Source organism: Miniopterus natalensis, chromosome 8, assembly GCF_054644295.1.
Source record: "Miniopterus natalensis isolate mMinNat1 chromosome 8, mMinNat1.hap1, whole genome shotgun sequence".
Taxonomy (NCBI): Eukaryota; Metazoa; Chordata; class Mammalia; order Chiroptera; family Miniopteridae; genus Miniopterus; species Miniopterus natalensis.
The window spans coordinates 6,861,615-6,881,172 of record NC_142088.1 but is presented as its reverse complement, the minus strand read 5'-3'; the positions used below and the strand labels follow the sequence as shown (position 1 = coordinate 6,881,172).

At 41.7% G+C, this 19,558-nt stretch overlaps 1 protein-coding gene across 1 annotated transcript in view; it reads left to right on the top strand.

Annotated features, from left to right (window-relative positions):
• RHBDD1 (rhomboid domain containing 1) overlaps positions 1-19,558 on the top strand; it is an 84,888-nt gene that overhangs the window by 4,961 nt on the left and 60,369 nt on the right. Inside the window, exons 2-3 of the mRNA XM_087819557.1 lie at positions 11,435-11,930; positions 13,077-13,209. Of these exons, the coding sequence (XP_087675683.1) occupies positions 11,498-11,930; positions 13,077-13,209 (566 nt within the window). The 5' untranslated portion in view covers positions 11,435-11,497. The remainder of the gene's footprint in view (positions 1-11,434; positions 11,931-13,076; positions 13,210-19,558) is intronic.

Here is a 19,558-nt window from a genome sequence, read left to right as displayed (position 1 = left end):
TATATGACTTTGAGAGGACTTTGCCTTAGTTATGCAGAAATTACTCTCGCACTCTTTTCTTTCTAGGGCATTCCTGTAGTAGACCTTTGAGATACTGCTTATAAACCCTCCATGTTTGGGTTCTTCTATGGGCTAGAATGTTGTACTCAGTAGAAAATGAGAGCTGGTGATGCTTGAAGTAAACTAGGACTTGCTTGCTAGCCCTTGGCAAATCTGGATAGGGCTCTTTGCAAGCAACAAAAACTAGGCTAACTAGTTTATCCTAGTAATTTATTCAAGAGCAAGACATTGGAAGTGTGTGGGTGATCTCAGAGAATCGACAGAAACACCAAACCACTAGGCTTTGGTACAGGGCAGCAGCTTGGTGAGCTCTCAAGGTTTGTGTAGACTTGGTAGATCTAGAAAATTCTTTAAGTTAATGCTCTGAGTGTCAACTCCAGGAGTCCTTGGTCTTAGTGTCTCTATACAAGTTTTAGGTTCCAGGGAGAGAGTTGTTATTCCATCGCTGGTCACCGGCACTCTTGATTGCTGGTCCCCCCGGGACCACATCCAGTGGGGGTGGGAGGCAGATTCCTGTTACTGAAAGAATGAGGTATTGATGCTGGGCAGTCAAAAAACCCCAAACTGTCCCTACCACCTAGTAATTAGTGGATATCCTGTGTGCTTTCTGGGAGCATAAACAACATCTCTGGAGCCTGGCATTCTCTCCCACCCCACCCTTTGACTAGTTCTTATGCTGGAAAGATTTCGGTTACATAAATAATTCACTAACAACCCTTACACACATTAATTTAAGGGGTGTGATGGCTATCACTTTTTCATTGATTTTAGGTAGACAAACAAAGAAATCTGGCTTGGAGCAAACAGGAGAGTGGAATTACTTAAATCCCCTTGAAGGGAGAGAGGGTGGGATGTTGGTGTTGCTGCTCCCTGTGTCTGCTGGTTTAAGGACCTGCGTCTGATGGGCTGTCAGTTGAAGAACTTTAATGAGCCCTCATTACACTAAAGTTTGTAGTCTGTGAGAGAAGGAACTGGCTCATGATTGATATTGGAAATCATACGTGGTGATGGATCAGAATCGAAACTGGCACTAATTCACCTCGCTGTGGAGCAGAAGTCAGGACTATGGACAAAAGCCAGTAGCTTCATTTTTCATGTATAAAGATAATCTAATCATTTCTGTTAGGACAGTAACGCTTTAAAAAGGAGGGGGAAAATAAAAATTTTGCCATCTGACATATTGAGATTTTTTTAATCCTAAAATGGAGACTCATTAAATTCTCAAATGGAGTGATAATTTCAAGATAATTTTGACAGAAACTCTGGTTTGACATTTTATTATAAAATTTATTGTAATTAGAAAATCATTTCTACTTTCATGTGTCTTTCACATACCCCGTTGTATTGTTTAAAAAAAAAAAAAGTGTGTGTAATTGAACCACATGAAGCAGTTTAAAAATTTGGGATCATAGCCCTGGCCGGCTGGCTGGTTGGAGCATTGTCCTCGACACTAAAAGGTTGTGGGTTCGATTCCTGGTCAGGGCACATACCTAGGTTGTGGATTCAATCCCTGGTCTGGGCACTTGTGGAAGGCAACTGATAATTCTCTCTCACATTGATGTTTCTCTCTCCCCCCTTCCTCTCTCAGAGTTAAAAAAAAGACATGCCCTTGGGTGAGGATTTAAAAAAAGTGGAATCATAGAAAGCCCAGAAAATGCTTATTGGTAACTAACTTAGAAAAACACTTTAAAGCTATTTAAAATTTTTAATGTCTTAATTTATTTGTTTATGTGGATTAAAAACACTCATTTCCCAGTTTATGATTATATATTTGTGTGTGTGTGTGTGTGTGTATATATATATATAAAATCTCAATATAATCTCATTTAATGCTCACAATACCAAATGAGCCTGCATTATTTCATTTTACAGGTGAGAAATGGCAGTTACATGACTTTCCCAAGGTCACATAGCTGGTGCATTGTAGAGATCTTACCAAAGACCATGCCCTCAACTACTGTCCTATACTGCTTATGTCAGCATTGCTGACCCTGTGTATCATTTTGACAAAAAGTACCCGGACATTTCTTTTCCTGGAGCCTCTCTCTTTACCCCAGCTGCCTGACAACTTCTTTATGTTCGGAAACTGTTCAGATGTGTTGCATTACCCATCATCTGTGCCTCTCTTTGCTGTGAAGGTGGCAACAGCCCCTGTATTGCAGCCGTGTGCTCTGTGAAGTCCGTGTCCTGTATGCGTCAAGAGCAGCCTGGCAGCTTTTCATGTTGAATCCAGCAAGGTTGCTTTTTTCATTGAACAAAGCTGAGTGTTGGTTTTTAGGTGAAAAATAATAAAATGCTTTTAAAGATGTATTTGATTAACAGGAAGCTGATCTGTGTAAATTAATTATAGCTGTAATGATGTCATAGCCTTGTCTTTTATTATTAAGCAGGTAATTGACCAGAAGTTTGGAAGCTTATTGTAACTGACAGTCAGTGGTTTGACCTTGTGTGCTGTCTAGGTGTGAAACACGCACAGTGCATGTAAATGCAGTGTGTCCACTGAGCTGCATGCATTGTCAGAGCCTCTGATCTCGGGGCCTTATTTTCACTTTGTACGACTCTGATGAAATTGTTATACTCAAAGTGAATATCACACTGAATTCTCTTACTAAAAGCATCCTGCCAAACACAAATGTCTGTGTCATTGAGTATTGCCATCAGACAGGAAACCTTGGCATATTTAGGATGTATAGTTAAGTAAACAAATGCCCTGAATTAAATGAATCTTGTTTTTAAGTTCCATGTGAAGGAAGCAAAATGACTTTCGGTAGAGAAGACATAAAAATAGGGGTGTATTCAGTAGGCTTAGAGAATGTGTCCCTTCTTATTCCAGTTTGTGTGAGGAAGTTCAGAGCATGTGGTATTTTTAATATCTGAGTGATGAGAGCCTCTGACTTTGGTGAGTTTGGCTAAAGAATGGAATGGTGGTGGTACACACGGAGGGGAAGTGGGTCAATAGGCTAACAAGCAGCCCGGGTGCAGGCCGTCCTCCCTCCTGCACACCCTCTGCCAAGGGTAGAGCCAGCTCTGTTAGAATGGGACACAGGCATTCCTAAACTCACCATTTGACCGCTTCTTCCAGTGATTCCGTTCAGTGCCGTGGGAAGGTATTCCTGTGCCTTAGAATAGGTGATTGTATCATTTAAAACCACGTTCCTGTATTTAATTTAAAAATTTAAACTTTTTTTATTTTTAAAATATCTTTATTTCAGAGAGAGGAAGGGAGAGGGAGAAAGAGAGAAATATCAATGATGAGAGAGTCATTGATCGGCTGCCTCCTGCATGCCCTCGACTGGGGATTGAGCCTGTAACCTGGATCCTAGGTCTATGCTCAGCTGCTGAGCCACATCCGGCCGGGCTAAACTTCTCTTTTCATAGCTACCACCCTACTTTTGCCTCAGTAATTTTTGTGTGTACAAAATAAATTTTAATAAAATCTCTGCATGCAGTGGTTGGAAGTGGGTTGCACAGTCAGGGGACCAGTGGCTGGGGACTCACGTGAACCTGTGTTTGCATAGTAAGCACTGTTTTTAATTAGATGGCATGTTATTTTGGGTACTTGGGGGAAGATGGAAACTGTCTGCATATTTCTGGGCTATACAAGTCTTACCCACTTTTCCCAACCTTGCCAACATGCCCTTCTGCCCTTGGCAACTTTGCTGTTTATGTCCCAGAATTTCTTCACGTTGATTTGTTTTCTAGGAGTTTTACTTTAAAATATTTGTTTACTGCATTTGAAATCTTAAGAAAGTAATTCTCCCCTTGTAATAATTTTTTTTCTAATAATTTTTTTCTAAATACAATAGACGTTGTATTTCAGTGGGTTTCATTATTGCCAAAAGCAGTATCTAACTTAAAATGTATTGTTATACTTGAATCTTTGGTAAGATATTTTTATAAAAGGAAGCCCTTTGCTAAACAGTAAGTACTGAAATCTTTACACTTTTAATCACTTTTTCCTTACTTATTATTACTTATATTAGTTTTAATTAAATTTTATACAGTGTTTTACCAGTAGAGGTTCAACTAAAAGTGAGACATTGTTTTAGGCCCTTTTAGTACTTAAACATTTCTCTCAAATTTGAGTGTACTCTCCAAGAAGCGTGTATGTGAAAGAAAGTAGGTGACATCCTGTTGAAGGGTTCGTAGTTTGGTGTCTTAAGTTAAAAAATACTGTTTCTGAAATAGAACTTTGAACTATTTCTGGCCTGCCTCTTGATCACAGCTGCAAATTTAAAAAGACTTTTATTTAACCACGTTAGACACTTGTTCCGTGCCGTGGGAGTACAGCCTTGGCTTTCCTGAGTGATGGACCGCAGGGCCGCGGGGCCCGCACAGCACAGGCAGTGGCAGCAAGGTCTGCAGCTGTGGCAGACAGGAGGTGAAGGGCTCTGCAGCTAAGCAGCACCACCTGCTGGGAATCACTGCATCTGAGTCCTCGCAGTCCAGCTCAGAAGCATTGTCGTCTTGGTTTCTTTATATGAGAAACATGAAATTCCAGTCTCTCGTTTACGGTTCCACACCAAAACTCCTGAAAGGATTTCCACCGAATGGGGTAGTTGCAATGGTCAGACTTATATAAGCTGTGGGATGTGCGTGAAGTTTACTTTGGTGACCTCTGCTGGTAAGAGCTCCCCATGTGACTGCCCATCTGAGGAGGTGGCCACACTTAGTTAAGCACCTTGGACAGAGAAAGCTGCAGGCTGAAATTTGAACATCCCCAGAAAGTACCCAGGGCTGAGCTACTTGTCACATGGGTAACTCCATAGAGCATCCTTCAGGATGGGTGGCAAGACAGGCAAGTGCTGTGTAGACCAGCTAGTAGATAACATGGAACTAATATAGTCTTCACAGGATTGTGAGAATTAAATGAAACAAACTACACATAACTCTTTTGTAAACTAGAAATAATTTCATAAATATTTGTTATTATTAAAGAAGGTATATAAAATAAGACTGTGGATCCTAGGCTGAAAGACCTGAAGTTGATCAGATGATAAAGATTTAATATCAGCTAATACTTATACAGTGCTTATTATCTTTCAGGTATTGCTGTGTATGTTTTACATATATTGACTCATCAACTCCTTGAAGCAGGTTTATTATTTAGCATCTGTTTTATAAATGAGGACACTTAGGCATAGATTGATTGAGAACTTTCCCAAGGTTATCCAATTCCAAGCAATTCAGCCATATTTGAACCCAGGCCATTTGGCTCCATAGTCTACTCTGTTAACCATGGCACTGTTCAGTCTCATGGTGATAGAGTACAGAAAGCTGTTATAGGTGAGAAAGCATGGCGGATCAGGGGCAGGGGATGACATGATGAGATTGTATTTAAATCAAATCAAGTCAGGCTTTGTATAAAGTAGTCTAGGGGTAGACTGTCAGGTGATAGGGCATGGTCTTTGGTAGGGTCTGTCACCACTTAACATATGCCCATACTGATGGTTGCTTGCTTATCTGGAACATTCTTTTACCTCTCTTGTTTAGTGGTCTTAAATCCTAAATCACCAAAGGTCAGGCATTCTGCCTTCCACATGATAGCATTGACCTAAGGCAGGCTATTACAAAGGATCATTGGACAGTGTCCCACTAAGGTAAGGAAAATTGTTTGTTTTCATTTGGGGAGATGGTATATGAGGGAATAAAAGAAGTCTTGTGTCTTAAAAATTCTAGGCCTAGTAGTTTAAAGTCAGAGAGATTTAGCCGGTTGACATTAGGGAGATAGTTAATGGTTATGTCGAGCCAAATAAGGCAATTTCTTATGTGGTTATAACAATGAAGTAAATGTATGAGTGTGGAGAACTATTGTATAAATGGAGACCTCAGCAATCCTCAGAAGGGGAAAATGCTCTCAATCCCAATTTCTCTTGGAACAGAGTCCCAGTTGTAGATAGTTCTGTGAATAGATGCTGGAATGTAATTACTGAGAGTGGCACAATATTCATAAAGATAGATTCCTGTTACCTTCTTCACATAATTGGATTCCAGTTTTCATTTTTTATTCATGAGGTCAGTTTTCATTCATTCGATTGTCTTCCACGAGCACAGGGCCTCTTATTGTCCTTAGATGGAGATTCCACCCTGCACCCACAGGACTCCTTATTGACTAATCAACTCAGGTAGCAATGTGTTGTGGTAAATTGAACATGGTGTAGTTATGTGAAGCTATTGCATTTAATATTTAAATGTTAAGTTTTAAAATCATAATTTACATGTTATACACACAACTCTGTATTGCACATAAGTATGTATTTCATGTAAGCTGTGGAAGCTTTTTGAAGTGATTTCATGTAATAGAAAAGAGGAAACACATTGTACTTTGAAGTCTTCCGTTAATAAATCCTTGTTGTTCGTTAAGTGCAAATTCATATTATACTCTGCAGTTTTCTTATTTTCAAAAACTTGCATTTTGTAGTTAGGGTCCCTTGGAGCCTAAAGAAGCTAATGCCTTCTAGGAAAAATAAAATTATCCTGAGAAGTTTTATTGGAAGAACTGAGGAATTTTTTATTATTGTGCTGGATTAAAAAGTTCTCATCTATTGGTCCTAGAGTAATGAGCTGAGAAAATAATTTCTTATGTTTGGAATGGAAAGCCATGAATGATAAGATTGCTGAGAGGGTTCCAGGGAAAAGGAGTGGTCCAGTTAGTTCATTTCATTCCTAGAGAGAGTAGACCGTCTAGAAACAGAATGAGAGAGAGAAGAACATCTAGTATTTTGTGTATATTTTGACCAAGTTCACGTGGTATTTCTGATGCACTAATTTGTTGTCCAGCTCTTGTTATTTAAAAAGCAGAGGAAGTTTTTGTGTTTAGCATCGAGAGTCTGCTATTTCCATAGCGTATTTGCTTTGTTTGAAACAATAAAGCACACCAGCCCTCTGTTTCTGAAAACGAGTTGCAATATCTGTAGTTGAAGGTGTTGGTCTAAGCCCGGCCCCTGCATTGAACTACATTCCCATTCATACTCAACACCACATCACAGGGGGAAGGCAGTGCTAACATCCTTGTAGGTTAACCTGGACGATCTCTTTGTACTTTATTTTTCTTTCCTAAAGCATTCTTTTGACCTGAGCTTGTTAAACTATTTCTGTAAGAGAAAGAGAGAGAGAGAGAGCAAACGCTTGTCTGTATGGTTCTGTGTACCTGTGAGCATGTGTGTCTATACTAAGTTTTAAATAATGAAAATTTAACCATTTGCTCATCAGTTGTCATTAGGGAAATGTAAATCACACCCACTAGGATCGCTCTAATTAAAAACTGGATAAAAACAAGTATTGTTGAAGATGTGGAGAAATTCGAACCCTCTTACACTGCTGGAGGGATTGTAAAATAGTGCAGAAATTTGGAAAACAGTTGGGCAATTCCTCAAAAAGTTGAACATAGAGTTACCATAGGACCCAGCAATTCTACTCCTAGGTATGTGCCCAAGAGAACTGAAAACATCTGTGTTCCTATAAGAAAGTTGTGCATGGATGCTCATAGCATTATTCAGTACAGCCAAAAGTGGAAACGACCCAGATATCCATCATCTGAGCTATGGACAAGTACTGTGTGGCACCTCTAAATAATGAAATGTTATTTCACCATAAAAAGGAACTATTATTAATACATGATACAGCACAGATGAACCTTGAAAACGTTACGCAAATGAAAGCAGCCAGACACAAAAGGCCAAATGTATGATTCTATTTACATGAAATGTTCACAATAAGCAAATCCGTAGAGACAGGAAATAGAGTAGTGGTTGCCAGGGGCTGGGGGGAGGGGAGAGTGGGGAGCCACTGCTAATGGATACAGGGTTTCATTTTGGGGTACTAAAAATGGTCTGGAATTAGTGTTGATTTCACAACCTTTTGAATATTCTAAAAAACAGTGAATCACACACTTCAAGAGAGTGGATTTTATGGTATGTGACTTCTATCTCAATTTTAAAAGAACCAAAGCTTTAAGCATCTAGAAAGTCAGGCATTAGCCTAGTACTGAGCCTGAGTGATAGTGGGCCTCTGATAAATACTTGCCCAGTGAGGCGAACAAGCCTACTCTCTCCCTGTGACTTTTTAGGGAATATACTTTAAAATATATGGAACTATTATTACATGAAATTTACCAAATGCATGAAAATAGTGATGGCAATAGTATTACTCTATTTCAAATATGTAGTGACTGACCTTTTCTTGAGTCTTAAAGAAAAACACACAATTTTTAAAAATATCAGGGAATAATTGTAGGATTTGCTGCACTTTAAGTGATATGGAAGGCTGTTTTCAGAGTAGCATTTGATGGTTCCCATTAAGACTGTAGTTCTTTCTTTCTTGGGAAATTAATTTGGTTACTATCAGATGCCAGATTGGAAACATAATTTATAACTGTTGTATATTCTTGCAAGTTAGTGCCCTAAATTGTTCTTGAACATTTAATCTGAAAGTTGAGATATATACCTCCCTAGTAAATGATAATGATGAAATATGTCCTGCTTTGTAAGTAGAATTGAAAATCACCATAATTAGTTTATTTTCCTCTTTTTATAAAATCCTTTCTCTCCCCCTTGAGACACATTGGTTTCCTGAGTTATGAATTCAGTTTCTTTTGTTTGTTCTAGCCACTTAGTTTTTCTTATTACATACCTGTTAAATTTTTAATTTCTCATTAAAAGTAAATATGGCTAATTTTCCTATCAATATTTCAAGAAGTCTTCCATTTCTCTCTGTCACAACCTTGATATAGAGCTGTCTGGTGTGTATTACTACATAATTAAAATGCCATTTTTTTATCAAATATTTCTGGCAAAGCAGCCTATTATGTTTTAAATGGATCAGAGGTTAACTTCTGTAAAGTTGAGATAAATGTTATAAACACTGTTCTGGAACTAAAAGTGGTAAGTGGAATAGTATGTGTAGCATTCTGGGAAGGTTACTACAATTGCAGGAAATATTCTTAGAGATAAATATCTCATAGGTACTCAGACCTTTGCAGCCAGTCTCGTTTGTTGTATAATGAAGATGTATTAAATCCTAATCTTGAGTCAGTGGGCAAATACTCACTAAGCACTGACTATAAGCCAGTCACTGTGCTAGGCTCTGGGTATCCAATGGTGATCAAAATGGATAAGACAGTTCTGCCTTTGGCCGTTTATGCTGTAATCCTGGAGCCCCTGGTGTGGGACCCTTGTGTGGCTGGAGCATGACCAAGGCAGAGACCAGTGTGAGATGAGACCAGAGAGGCGGGCAGGGCACTAGTAATCACAGTGCTTAGTTATGGTGCAGAGTCTGGTCTTTGTTCCAGCTATAGCGATAAGCCAGCTGCAGTTTTGTCAGTGTTGCTCTGAGCAGTGGTAGGAAACAGTTGGGGGTAAGAGGAGAAGCAGAGAATCCAGTTAGGCAGTTTGTTGTAATCCAGGCAAGTTATGATGGTGGCTTGGACAAGAGTAGTGACCCTTGACTTAGAAGGCCAATGTGAAAAAAATCATTTGGGAACTTTGCAATTGCAATGTTATTAGATTCTCTAGTCCATGAAAATGCTACAGGCTGTAATAATAAGCCCACAGCAATGAAGAAACTTGGGTTGCGCTAATAATGAGGAGATACACACTCACATAGAATTTTTCCTTGGGCATTTCTCTTGGGGTGATGTTGATAATCCATTTGGAGGGGTAGGGAGTGCATTTGAGCATTATCAGGATGCTACCATTTGCAAAAGATTTTTCACATAAATGAGGCTACCTTATCATAATGAAAAAGTAGCTGCCATTTATCCAGCACCTACGTTGTTCCAGACATATCACAGTCATCCTGGGAGGGAGGTATTATTCCTAAATGAAGAAATTGAAGTTAAGAGTTTAAGTAATTTGCCCTAGGTCAGAAGGTTAGGAAGCAGGAAAATCCTGCCCCCTTTTTCTCCAAAGCCCATGTATGTTCCCATGTGCCTTCTGAATGGGAACCTGTAGGGTATCAGAATGTGTTTCTTATTTGGGTGGGAGCCCAGGAAGATCCCCAGGGAAAACAGAACCCCTTGATGAGCACTTTTGGCATCCTGTCTCCTAATCTGTGTGCTGACCCATGTCTGTACCTGATATAAATGTAATGAGCAAGGCCCTTCCCCTTAAGGACTCGATTCTTTTTGCTGATCTCTTCCATCTTTAGCCTGTGTCTCTTCCTTCATTAGCTTCTTCCCCTGAGCATAAATCAGTCCCTCACCAAAGCAATACCTTCCATACTGGTCAGTAATTGCTGTGAACAAACCATTCCAAAACTCGGTGAAGTCAAGTAATGTTTATGTGGCTCACTGTTCTGTGGGTCAGCAAATTAGTCTGGGCTCAGCTGGACTCATGCATCTGTGGGCAGCTGCTGGTCAACTAGACAGCTTTGCTTCTGGGCATTAGCTGGCCAGTGGCCCAGACCATCAGGGTAACTGGCTACCCTGGACTTGTCCACATGTGTGCTTGGGAGGGTTTCAGGAGAGAACAGAAGCCTGCAGATCATCTTGAGGCCTAGATTCAGAACTCATGGAGTGTTCCTTCCTCTGCATCCTGTCAGCTGCCAGCTGCAGCCAGGTACAATGCCAGCCAGGGTCTGGGGCGGAGAAGCAGACTGCTGGACCCTGGAACTCTTCTCTGTTGCTAATTCTAGTTCACCTTTTGAGACCAGAGGCGCATCACTACCCCAGGCTGAAGCATGTGCCTAGGCTGTGGGTTCCGTCTGTCACTATGTTTAGAACATTGTGTGGCCCTTGTTGGTTTGCTCCTTAGAATGTGAGCTTCTTAAAAACGGACTGTGTTTCAATCCAGCATTTAGTTCCTAGTAGGTGGTGTTTAAAAGCTGAAGTTCTTGTGAAAATAAAGTATTCCAGAGTGGATACCTGCCAGCGTGTAATAGAAGATAATATATGCTTGCGTTTTAAAACTTGCTTGTTGATGTTTAAACACTTTGGAGCAGACTATATCTGAAATATCACAATTGAATATTTCTTTGAAAAAATGAAGGGGGCGAAGAATTCTTACCAGCATTCTGAGTAGAAATCATTATCACATATTTATGTACTATCTTTGTAGGCTGTTCTTACTAGGTTATGAGTTTGCTCAAAAGGAAGACAAGCCATATTTTCATGACATGTTTGTCAGAGAAAGCATGCCCACCCCTTAACCTGCCCGCTGGGATTTGGGATAAAAGTCCCTGTTTTAGGGTGTAATATGAAAGAAGATGTCAGCCAGTGTCCTGGATGTTACTCTGGAAGACACTGAAAGTCGGTACTGCCGATAGATGAGAGGTGGGGTACACATAGTGGAAGCTCGTCTTTCAGTGAGTAGTATGTCTTATCATTGCTTAATTCGTCACTGATGGATTTCCCTGTACACTGCATTTTATGTTTCAGGCTCAGCTGCCTGTATACCTCCTTGGATTCCACACATTCCCATCACTGGGCTGAGATCCCACCATGCAGCGGAGACAAAGGGGCCTTAACGTTGGGCTTCTTTTGCTCCTTTCGCAAATCTTCCACGTCGGGATCAACAATATTCCGCCTGTCACCCTGGTGACTCTGGCTGTCAACATCTGGTTCTTCCTGAGCCCTCTGAAGCCGCTGTATAGCTCCTGCCTTAGCGTGGAGAAGTGTTACCAGGAGAAAGACTGGCAGCGCTTGCTGCTTTCCCCCTTTCACCATGCAGACGACTGGCATCTGTATTTCAACATGGTGTCCATGCTGTGGAAGGGAATCCACCTGGAAAGAAGACTAGGAAGCCGATGGTTTGCCTGCGTTATCACCACGTTCTCCGTCCTCACAGGGCTGGTGTACCTGCTCCTGGAATTTGCCCTGGCAGAATGCATGGGTGAGCCGGGCTACAAAAGGAGCTGCGCGGTAGGCTTCTCAGGTAAGGCGGACAGGTTTCCAAGGCACCTTCATAGAGACAGCAAGGGGGTGGCTGCTGTCCCTTCAGGAAGCCTGGGTCCCCAGGCGGTGAGGGAAGTGAATTCCGAGGGGCTGGGGGCTGCGGGGGATGTGTTCTGGAGAGGGGGCTGGCTGGAGCACAGGAGGGACATCGATTTGGCTCTGCACCATTGATCTTGGACAGTCTCGACTAGGGTTCCTCAAAGGTAGTTTTGTAGGAAGTGCAGTACTGGAACTATGCACTGACTCCATCATGGTGGGCCCAGGGACCCACGGGTGCATCTGTGATGGGGAGTTGTGTAAAAAGATGAGTGTGCCTCTAAATAACTTCATTAAAGTAAGTGCATCACATCCTGCCGCGGCATGCTCACCATGTTTTAGGAGCCAAGGTGAGTCGCTCTGTAACTCACGCTATTTGACTCGTATAGCAGGTTCATAGGGAGCTGGCGTTGTCTTGGTTTTGTAGATGAGGGAGCTAAGACTCAGAGAAGTAAGGACCTTGCTCAAGGTTACACACCTAGTAAGTGGTGAGCTGGGATTGGGACCCAGGCTGCATGACTTTAACCATGTGCTGCATTGCCTCTCCCTTTGACTCTCAGTAGTTTTGGGTTTTTTTACGTGTATGGCATAGGACTGAAATTGCCAGCAGGGCTTAATTAGGTGTCCTGAACATTAGCATGTGAAGGGGAGGAGGAAAATGGCCCTGAAACAGAAGGAAACCTAACCCTTCCCTTTACTTCCCCTGCTCTTTCCCCCTCTTTCTAAGATGCACCCTCGTGCATCTAATTGTAGCAGAAGAAATGACATAAAATTAACAGTGTTGAAGCGTACAATTCAGTGGCGTTTAGTGCTGTTGCTGGTGTTTCACCCTCACTTCGTGTCATGGGTTTAGCAGCATCCCTAAAGTCAGGATTAACTCCTGTGTTAAGAAAATCCGAAGAATGATTACTTTGAACATGGTCTTTCAGCTGAGAGCTGGGTTGACTTGTACAGAATTTAAGTCCTTCTCAGAGCAAAGAGCTGGATGTAGTGGAAGAATCATTTTCCCTTCCAGCTGGCTTTCTTTGTAAACGGTGGTTATCTCCACATCCAGATGGTTGATATTTGTGTGCTCTTTCCTCTCTTTCAGGAGTTTTGTTTGCTTTGAAAGTTCTTAACAACCATTATCACCCTGGAGGCTTCATCAACGTTTTGGGCTTTTCTGTACCCAACAAATTTGCTTGTTGGGCAGAACTTGTGGCGATTTACTTTCTCTGTCCCGGGTAAGTGTTGTTTACTCTCAGAGAGCACAAGTGGAGAAGCGGCTATTGTGGGGAAAGGAATTGGAGTAATGATGAGGCAACTGATCCTTCAGTGAGTTCATTCTTTCACTAAGGATAGAATCAGTGCCAGGTGTTCCCGAGTTGGAACCCTGCCGCCTACTGAGCTGTGTGATTTTGGTGTACTTGAATTAGCCCAGTTCTGGTTTCCTCCCATTTTGAGTAGGAAAAAGAGAACCTGATATACAGATTTGAGGATCAACATTAACCAGCCCATCAATCCATTAATTCTAACAACAATTATCCAAAGAGGCACATAGAAACCGCATAAATAGAAGTATAAAAAAATCACAAGTATGTTGGTCCAGTGCTTATAAACCATTTGAGATGTGAAAAGGGGCCACATGCTAATCTGACAAACTCAGGGGAGGCCTGTGTGGCGGTCTTGCAAACTCAGAGACCTGAAGTAACCACAAAGGATGGTCTGAAATTATAACTTTTTAACTAAAAGCAGTTTATGGCAGGCAGGTAGTCATGTCCTAGGCTGGAATCTTCCCAGACAAAAGTTAAGTACCTTAACCAAGCCTGTCTATTGTCTTTTGCTTCTAAGATAACATTCCTTTGGAATGTCAAGGTAACTCCCCTTTCTCCAGACTACTCAGGGCAGAACCAAAGCAAAGACCATCAGTCTTCTCATTGTTATTGTTATCATGTTAATTGTTGACTGTTAACTATCCCCCACCCACCTACTCAAAAGATGTGTCTATCATTTTACTTTCATCCCGCCCCAGAGGTTTCTCCCACCTTGCTTTCTCCTGTCTCCCTGAGCTGTCACTAGTGGACTTCATGTAACCCATGTGAGCCTTCTCTTTTCATTGTAATCTGTAAAATAAGGTGCAAAACTGCCATTCTCTGGAGCATTTTCTCAGTCCATAGAGTGCTTCCTGGCAATTGTCGACTGTTTGGCTCAAATAAACTCACACAAAAATTCTTCACAGGTTTGAATGTTTCCATGTTGACACTTTAAACAGAAGGCATTACTTACAAACTTGATATATAAAATGGATCCACTCTGCACTCTTTTGGGTTGAGAGGAAGCGTGGGGCCCCATTCCCTTTGCCTTACCCCCGTGCCTCACTGTCTGCTGCAAAGGCGCCTTCATGGAACCCCAGAGCCCCGAGGAACACAGTTTGAGAATCACTGAGGTTTTTGAATGCTTTACAGATGAGGACAGGACATTCAGGAAGGTAAAGGGACCCATCCCACAGCTCCTGGTAGACACCCCGCCACTTAGGATTCAGGCCTCCTGGCAGCTTGTCTGCTCCTGCCTGAGCTGCTGGGCTTTCCACTTGGGTCCCTTTCTCTGATTTCTGTGTAGAAAAAGGGGGTGGATTGTGTTATTTTCCCCTTTCATGAGCTTCACTTCTCTTAATCTGTATAATGCAACTGGAAGCCCACGGTTTGTTTGTTGACTTTTACTGTGGGGACCTGGACGCTGTTTGGGAATGGGGAGATTTGGGCAGATTCAGAAAGGTGTAAGAAGTGACTGCTGTTCTTTTCAGACAGGAGTCTTTTTTTTTTTTTCTTTTTGGTTGTGTGACTGTATTGGCTGTCCTTCTGCATTTGAGGATATTCTCCGTGGGCTGTATGTCAGCCCAGTAACCTTGAGTCCTTTAAGTCTAATTTCCCATCCTAGGCAGCCCTGGCCAGCTGGCCTATGAGAAGGCAGTGAGTGGCCACCAAGCACCACTCATTTGCAACTGTATTGTTTTTTTGTGACAGTTCCTGGAAGAAAGCTTAACAAAATCTTCAAAGTTTTCTTTGAAAAAAGGGTCCTGTTATCCTCTCTCTACCTTGTCACTCATAGCTCCTTAACTTGCATGATGTGACTTGTTTCTCTGTAGACCAGAGACTTGTATGTGACAGCAACACCCAACATTCACATGAAAATCACTCCCAGTAGCACTTAGACTTTTATTGTATAATGAACCCTCTGAATAGCAGTGCCTTTCATATTCCCATCTAACTATTTCTGAAGACTCGCATCATGCATTTTCTGTTTTCAAGGTCCCCTTTTTACATGGACAAGGCATGGTTGTATTTTTATGTAATATGCTTACTCTACGTGGAGGGACCTGGGAATTAAATGAAGCTTCTTCTTTGAGTTTTGAAAGAATAAATCTTTCAGTTTTTAAGATTTGACTGCTGTGAGTGACCTCTGGTAGCCAGCGCCTGCTTATGCACATGTCCAGAGAGGACTAGACACTGGTCAAGGAAACCTGAGAGCAAGTGTTCCTTTGAGGTAGATCTCGGAGGAGGGGAACCCGAGCCCTCGGCTTCCCATCTTCCGTCTTGGGGTGGTTGTCAGTTAGCATTTTCATTGGGAAGGATGTAAACCTTCAGAACAAAGCCTGCCTTATTGTTGGGCGGAATGAGCTGCCCTTGGGGAGACAGAAATCTGCCAAGCAAACATTTGGTGGACCTCTGTTCTGTGAAAGCCCTGGAATTAGGAATTTCCCCTAGTTTTATGGAGGGAACCTCTCCAGACAGCAGCCGTTAGGCATCCTTCGTGAGGGCGTGGACGTGGCCAGCAGGGTGGAAATGGTGAAGACCCGGGGCTCGCTCCTTGGCAGGTGCTTTTGCTTTGCACAGTACTTGCTGCCTCTTTCAGAAGAGCCTCATGTGCTCTTCTCATTTCCCTGCACGCAGACAGGTTGTTCTCAGCAACCTTCCTCCTCATGGTTTAGGAATAGGATCATGGCCCTTGTCTGAGTTGGTGACTTCATGGTGAGTCGTGAGCGATGACTTCCTAGTCTATATCATTCCGTCCACATTTACTGTATGGGTTAACCTGGGCTTGGAAGTTCATGGCCAAAGGCAAGGTGAGTGTTCTGTCGAGGGCAGATCCTAGTTTTGTAGGCTTGAAGCTTGCTTAATTTTGTGGGGCCTCCTTAAGGATGAAATACAGAACTACAAACAAAAAAGTAAACACTTTAAGTGAGAAAAGAAATCACAACAATTTACAAATTTGTAAGAACTGACAAATACTATAAACATTCCCAAATCCATAAAAACAATATTACATTAACTCTCTGGCATGATGTATAATATTTCCTCCCACAGGTTTTGTCTGCATACTCTGGTCTCTTCATATGACATTAATTTGGCAACAGTGTTTCTGTAGCGGGAGTAGCTTGGCGCATCAAAGTCAATTTTTTAATTATTGAGAATTTAGAAAAGCTTTCTTGACTTATGTAAATTCTTAGAATTGTTGTCAGATCTGGGGAAACGTCCATCAAGGTATTTCTACTGACAAGTTGTAAAATTTCAGGACTTTTCAAGCTTTCTTGTGCAGCTTTCTTTTCCAGTTTCTTGACTGTTTTTTGAATTGATTCATCTGTCATCAGTGACTTTTAGTGGCATAGTAGGATATTTATGTTTTCTTCATGTACATCAATGCTTTGTGCTATATCAACAAGAAATATTACTAATATTCTTATGATTCACTCCATTAAAATCTAAGAATTTATTAATTCTGTTTACAGCTTTTGATATGATTTGAAAATATTTTCATTTGATAGCTACAAACATAGGTATCATGATAAAGTTTATTTTGCATGATTCTCAAAAAAAGAAAGGGAAAGCTGATGGTGCATTTATAATTTCATGCACTATGTTATGGAGTATATCCCTGATAGAGCACTTCTGCTGAATTTTTGTTTTAACTATGTAGTGTGGGAACTTACACTTTTGCATGCTTGGTGTGATTGAAAGAATGTTCCAGAGTCTGGGTTCTGATTCCAGCATGATGGTTGCATGCTCGAGAGAGCTATGAGACTTCTACCCCTGTGCCTCCCGTTAGCTCAGGAAGCACCGAGGGTGTTAAGATTATTTCTGGAAGCCGTTTCCGCACAGTAGTGACTTAACAGTGACCTAACCCTGCACTGAAATGACTGTGAACCACATAAATAAGCCCCACTGAACCCAAACTTAATGTGTCTTCAATTTGGCTCCCCTTTAGTTGAATCCTAAACATATCTGTGGCCACCCCAGTGCCACCTGACCCTGGAAGAAGTGTGACAGAGAGGAAGTGGGAGTGGAAAGAGATAGCAGTTTTAGCTGATTGTGGTTAAGATATCCACTTTTACAAATTTCACAAAAACATGTGACCCTGTGAATGTGGTGTTTGCACCCCTCCCACAGCTGTGAAGGGTCCCTGGCAGGGGAGGGGCCTGATGCGCCAATGAGCTTTTGGGCCATTTCACTTGTGGGCTCTGTTGAGACAATTGTCCCAGTGATGACCATGGGGAAGCGTAAGAAATGAAACTGAAGAGGCCTATAGACTGTGGGCAAATGGAGGGATGAAGAGTGGAGGTTTTGTCAAGTTTGAAAACTGAGAGAGCTGTGTGATTAGGAACTGGTATCAGAAGACAGGGTACTGGAGTTTGTTTTACTGGTGACATGGTCCAGAGCATGTCTGTGCTGATATGAAACTGAGCAATGGTAGAAGAGAAGGTTATTCTGCCTCCAAGGTCACATTGCCTTCTCCTCTCCTGTCTGTGTCAAATCTTCCTCTGCCTCTCTCTTATGAAGACCCTTGTAATTGCATTTAGGACTCACCCTGGTAGTCCAACATAATTTCCCCACCTCAAGATCCTTAACTACACTTGGAGAGTCCTTGCCATATAAGGTAGCATTCACCAGTTCCAGATATTAGGACATGGATGTCTTTTTTATGTTTTGGTGTGTGAGGGGATCATATTCTCCCTACCACACCATCCAAGTTGAATTACCCTGGCCAGTGTGGCTCAGTTGGTTGGGTATTGTCCCATGCACCTAGAGGTCCCTGGTTCAATTCTCGTTCAGGACCCAGAACCAGATTGTGGGCTCAATCCCCAGTACGAGGCGTCTAGGAGGCAGCCAATTGATGTTTCGCTCTCACATCAATGTCTCACTCTCTCTCTCCCCCTCCCTTCCTCTCTAAAAAAACAAAAACAAAAAAACATTTAAAAAAACTAAACTTTTTTAGTAGGTATGTGATGTAGCCAAGCTGTTTGGTGTGCATGTGTGTGTATGTATGTGTGTGCATGTATAAAAACATTTATTTGTTTGTTTATTGTCGAGGGTGAGCATTTTCTGAAGCATTAGTTTTCTGTTTATATTACACAATCACATCTTTTTTCTTTGTATCTACTGCGACTGTTGCATTTTTCTCTTAAGCTTGGATGAAAAATGTGTATAGAATTGACGCTCACCCCGTTTTAGTTCATGGAAACCAGTTTTCGGAGTCTGTTAAAGAGTTCAGTTTGAATCACTACTCCAAGACTGCCCTGAGCAGACTGTGAAGCAGGGGGAATTTCTCTTTGGCACTCCTCAGATGTTCACCGGTACATTTCCTCCTTCCTTCCTTTGCAAGCTCCCATAAAGGAAAGTTGTATGTCTTATAAAACGGCTAGTTAATTTGCCTGTCTCCTAGGAGGGCTTACAGTGGAGAGGACTCCGGTGGGAGCAATACTTAACCAAAGCAGTGATTCCCTGGTTTAGTTTTATGAGATGAGAAAGAGATTTTGAGGCCGGAACTTTTCCTCCCACTAGAATTGGAACTCTTTGAGGGAAAGGGCATGTAGGTCATCTCTCTGACTCTGGAGTCCAAGCCTATGAGAAGAGGTCTATCCCCAGCCCTGCCCTGGACATGTGGACAGAGTGATCAGGCCCATCCTTGGAGGCTGTAGCAGAACTTCCAGCTGAACAGGAGGCGCATGGAGAACAGAAAGGACAACTTTATCTCAATACTGACTTTTCTTCAGTTATTCTCTTATAAGAGATTTAGTATAACAATTTTTAAAAAAAGGTTAAATTACATAAATAATTAAACTGAAAAGAAAGTAATAGCTAAGTGAATGCGTAACCTAATTTTTCCGCTCCTAATTGAAAGAACGTTGTATGCATTGTAGAAGAGTTGAAAGCATATAAATGTATCAAGAAAAACAATTTCCCATAGTCTCCTACCCAGAGAAAACTACTGGTAGCTTCCTATTATCACACCCCTATCTGCATGCACACTTAAGTCTTCTGTACTTTCGTTTAACTTGTTATGACCACAGTTCTTCAAAAGCCTCTTTTAATGGCTGCATATGGTACCTGTTGGGCTCCCTTTAGTTTACTTTCCCTTTCACTAATTTTGCTACCTAATGACTCAAGTTACAAGTGAGGCTGTCTATCAGAGCATTGTCTTGACTCCCAGGCCTAAATGTGCCCTTGGAGTAGATTCCCAGACATGGAATCATGGGTGAAGGGTTTGAACTGTTTTCATGGCTCTTTATATATCTGATCAACAGCATATGAAAGTGCC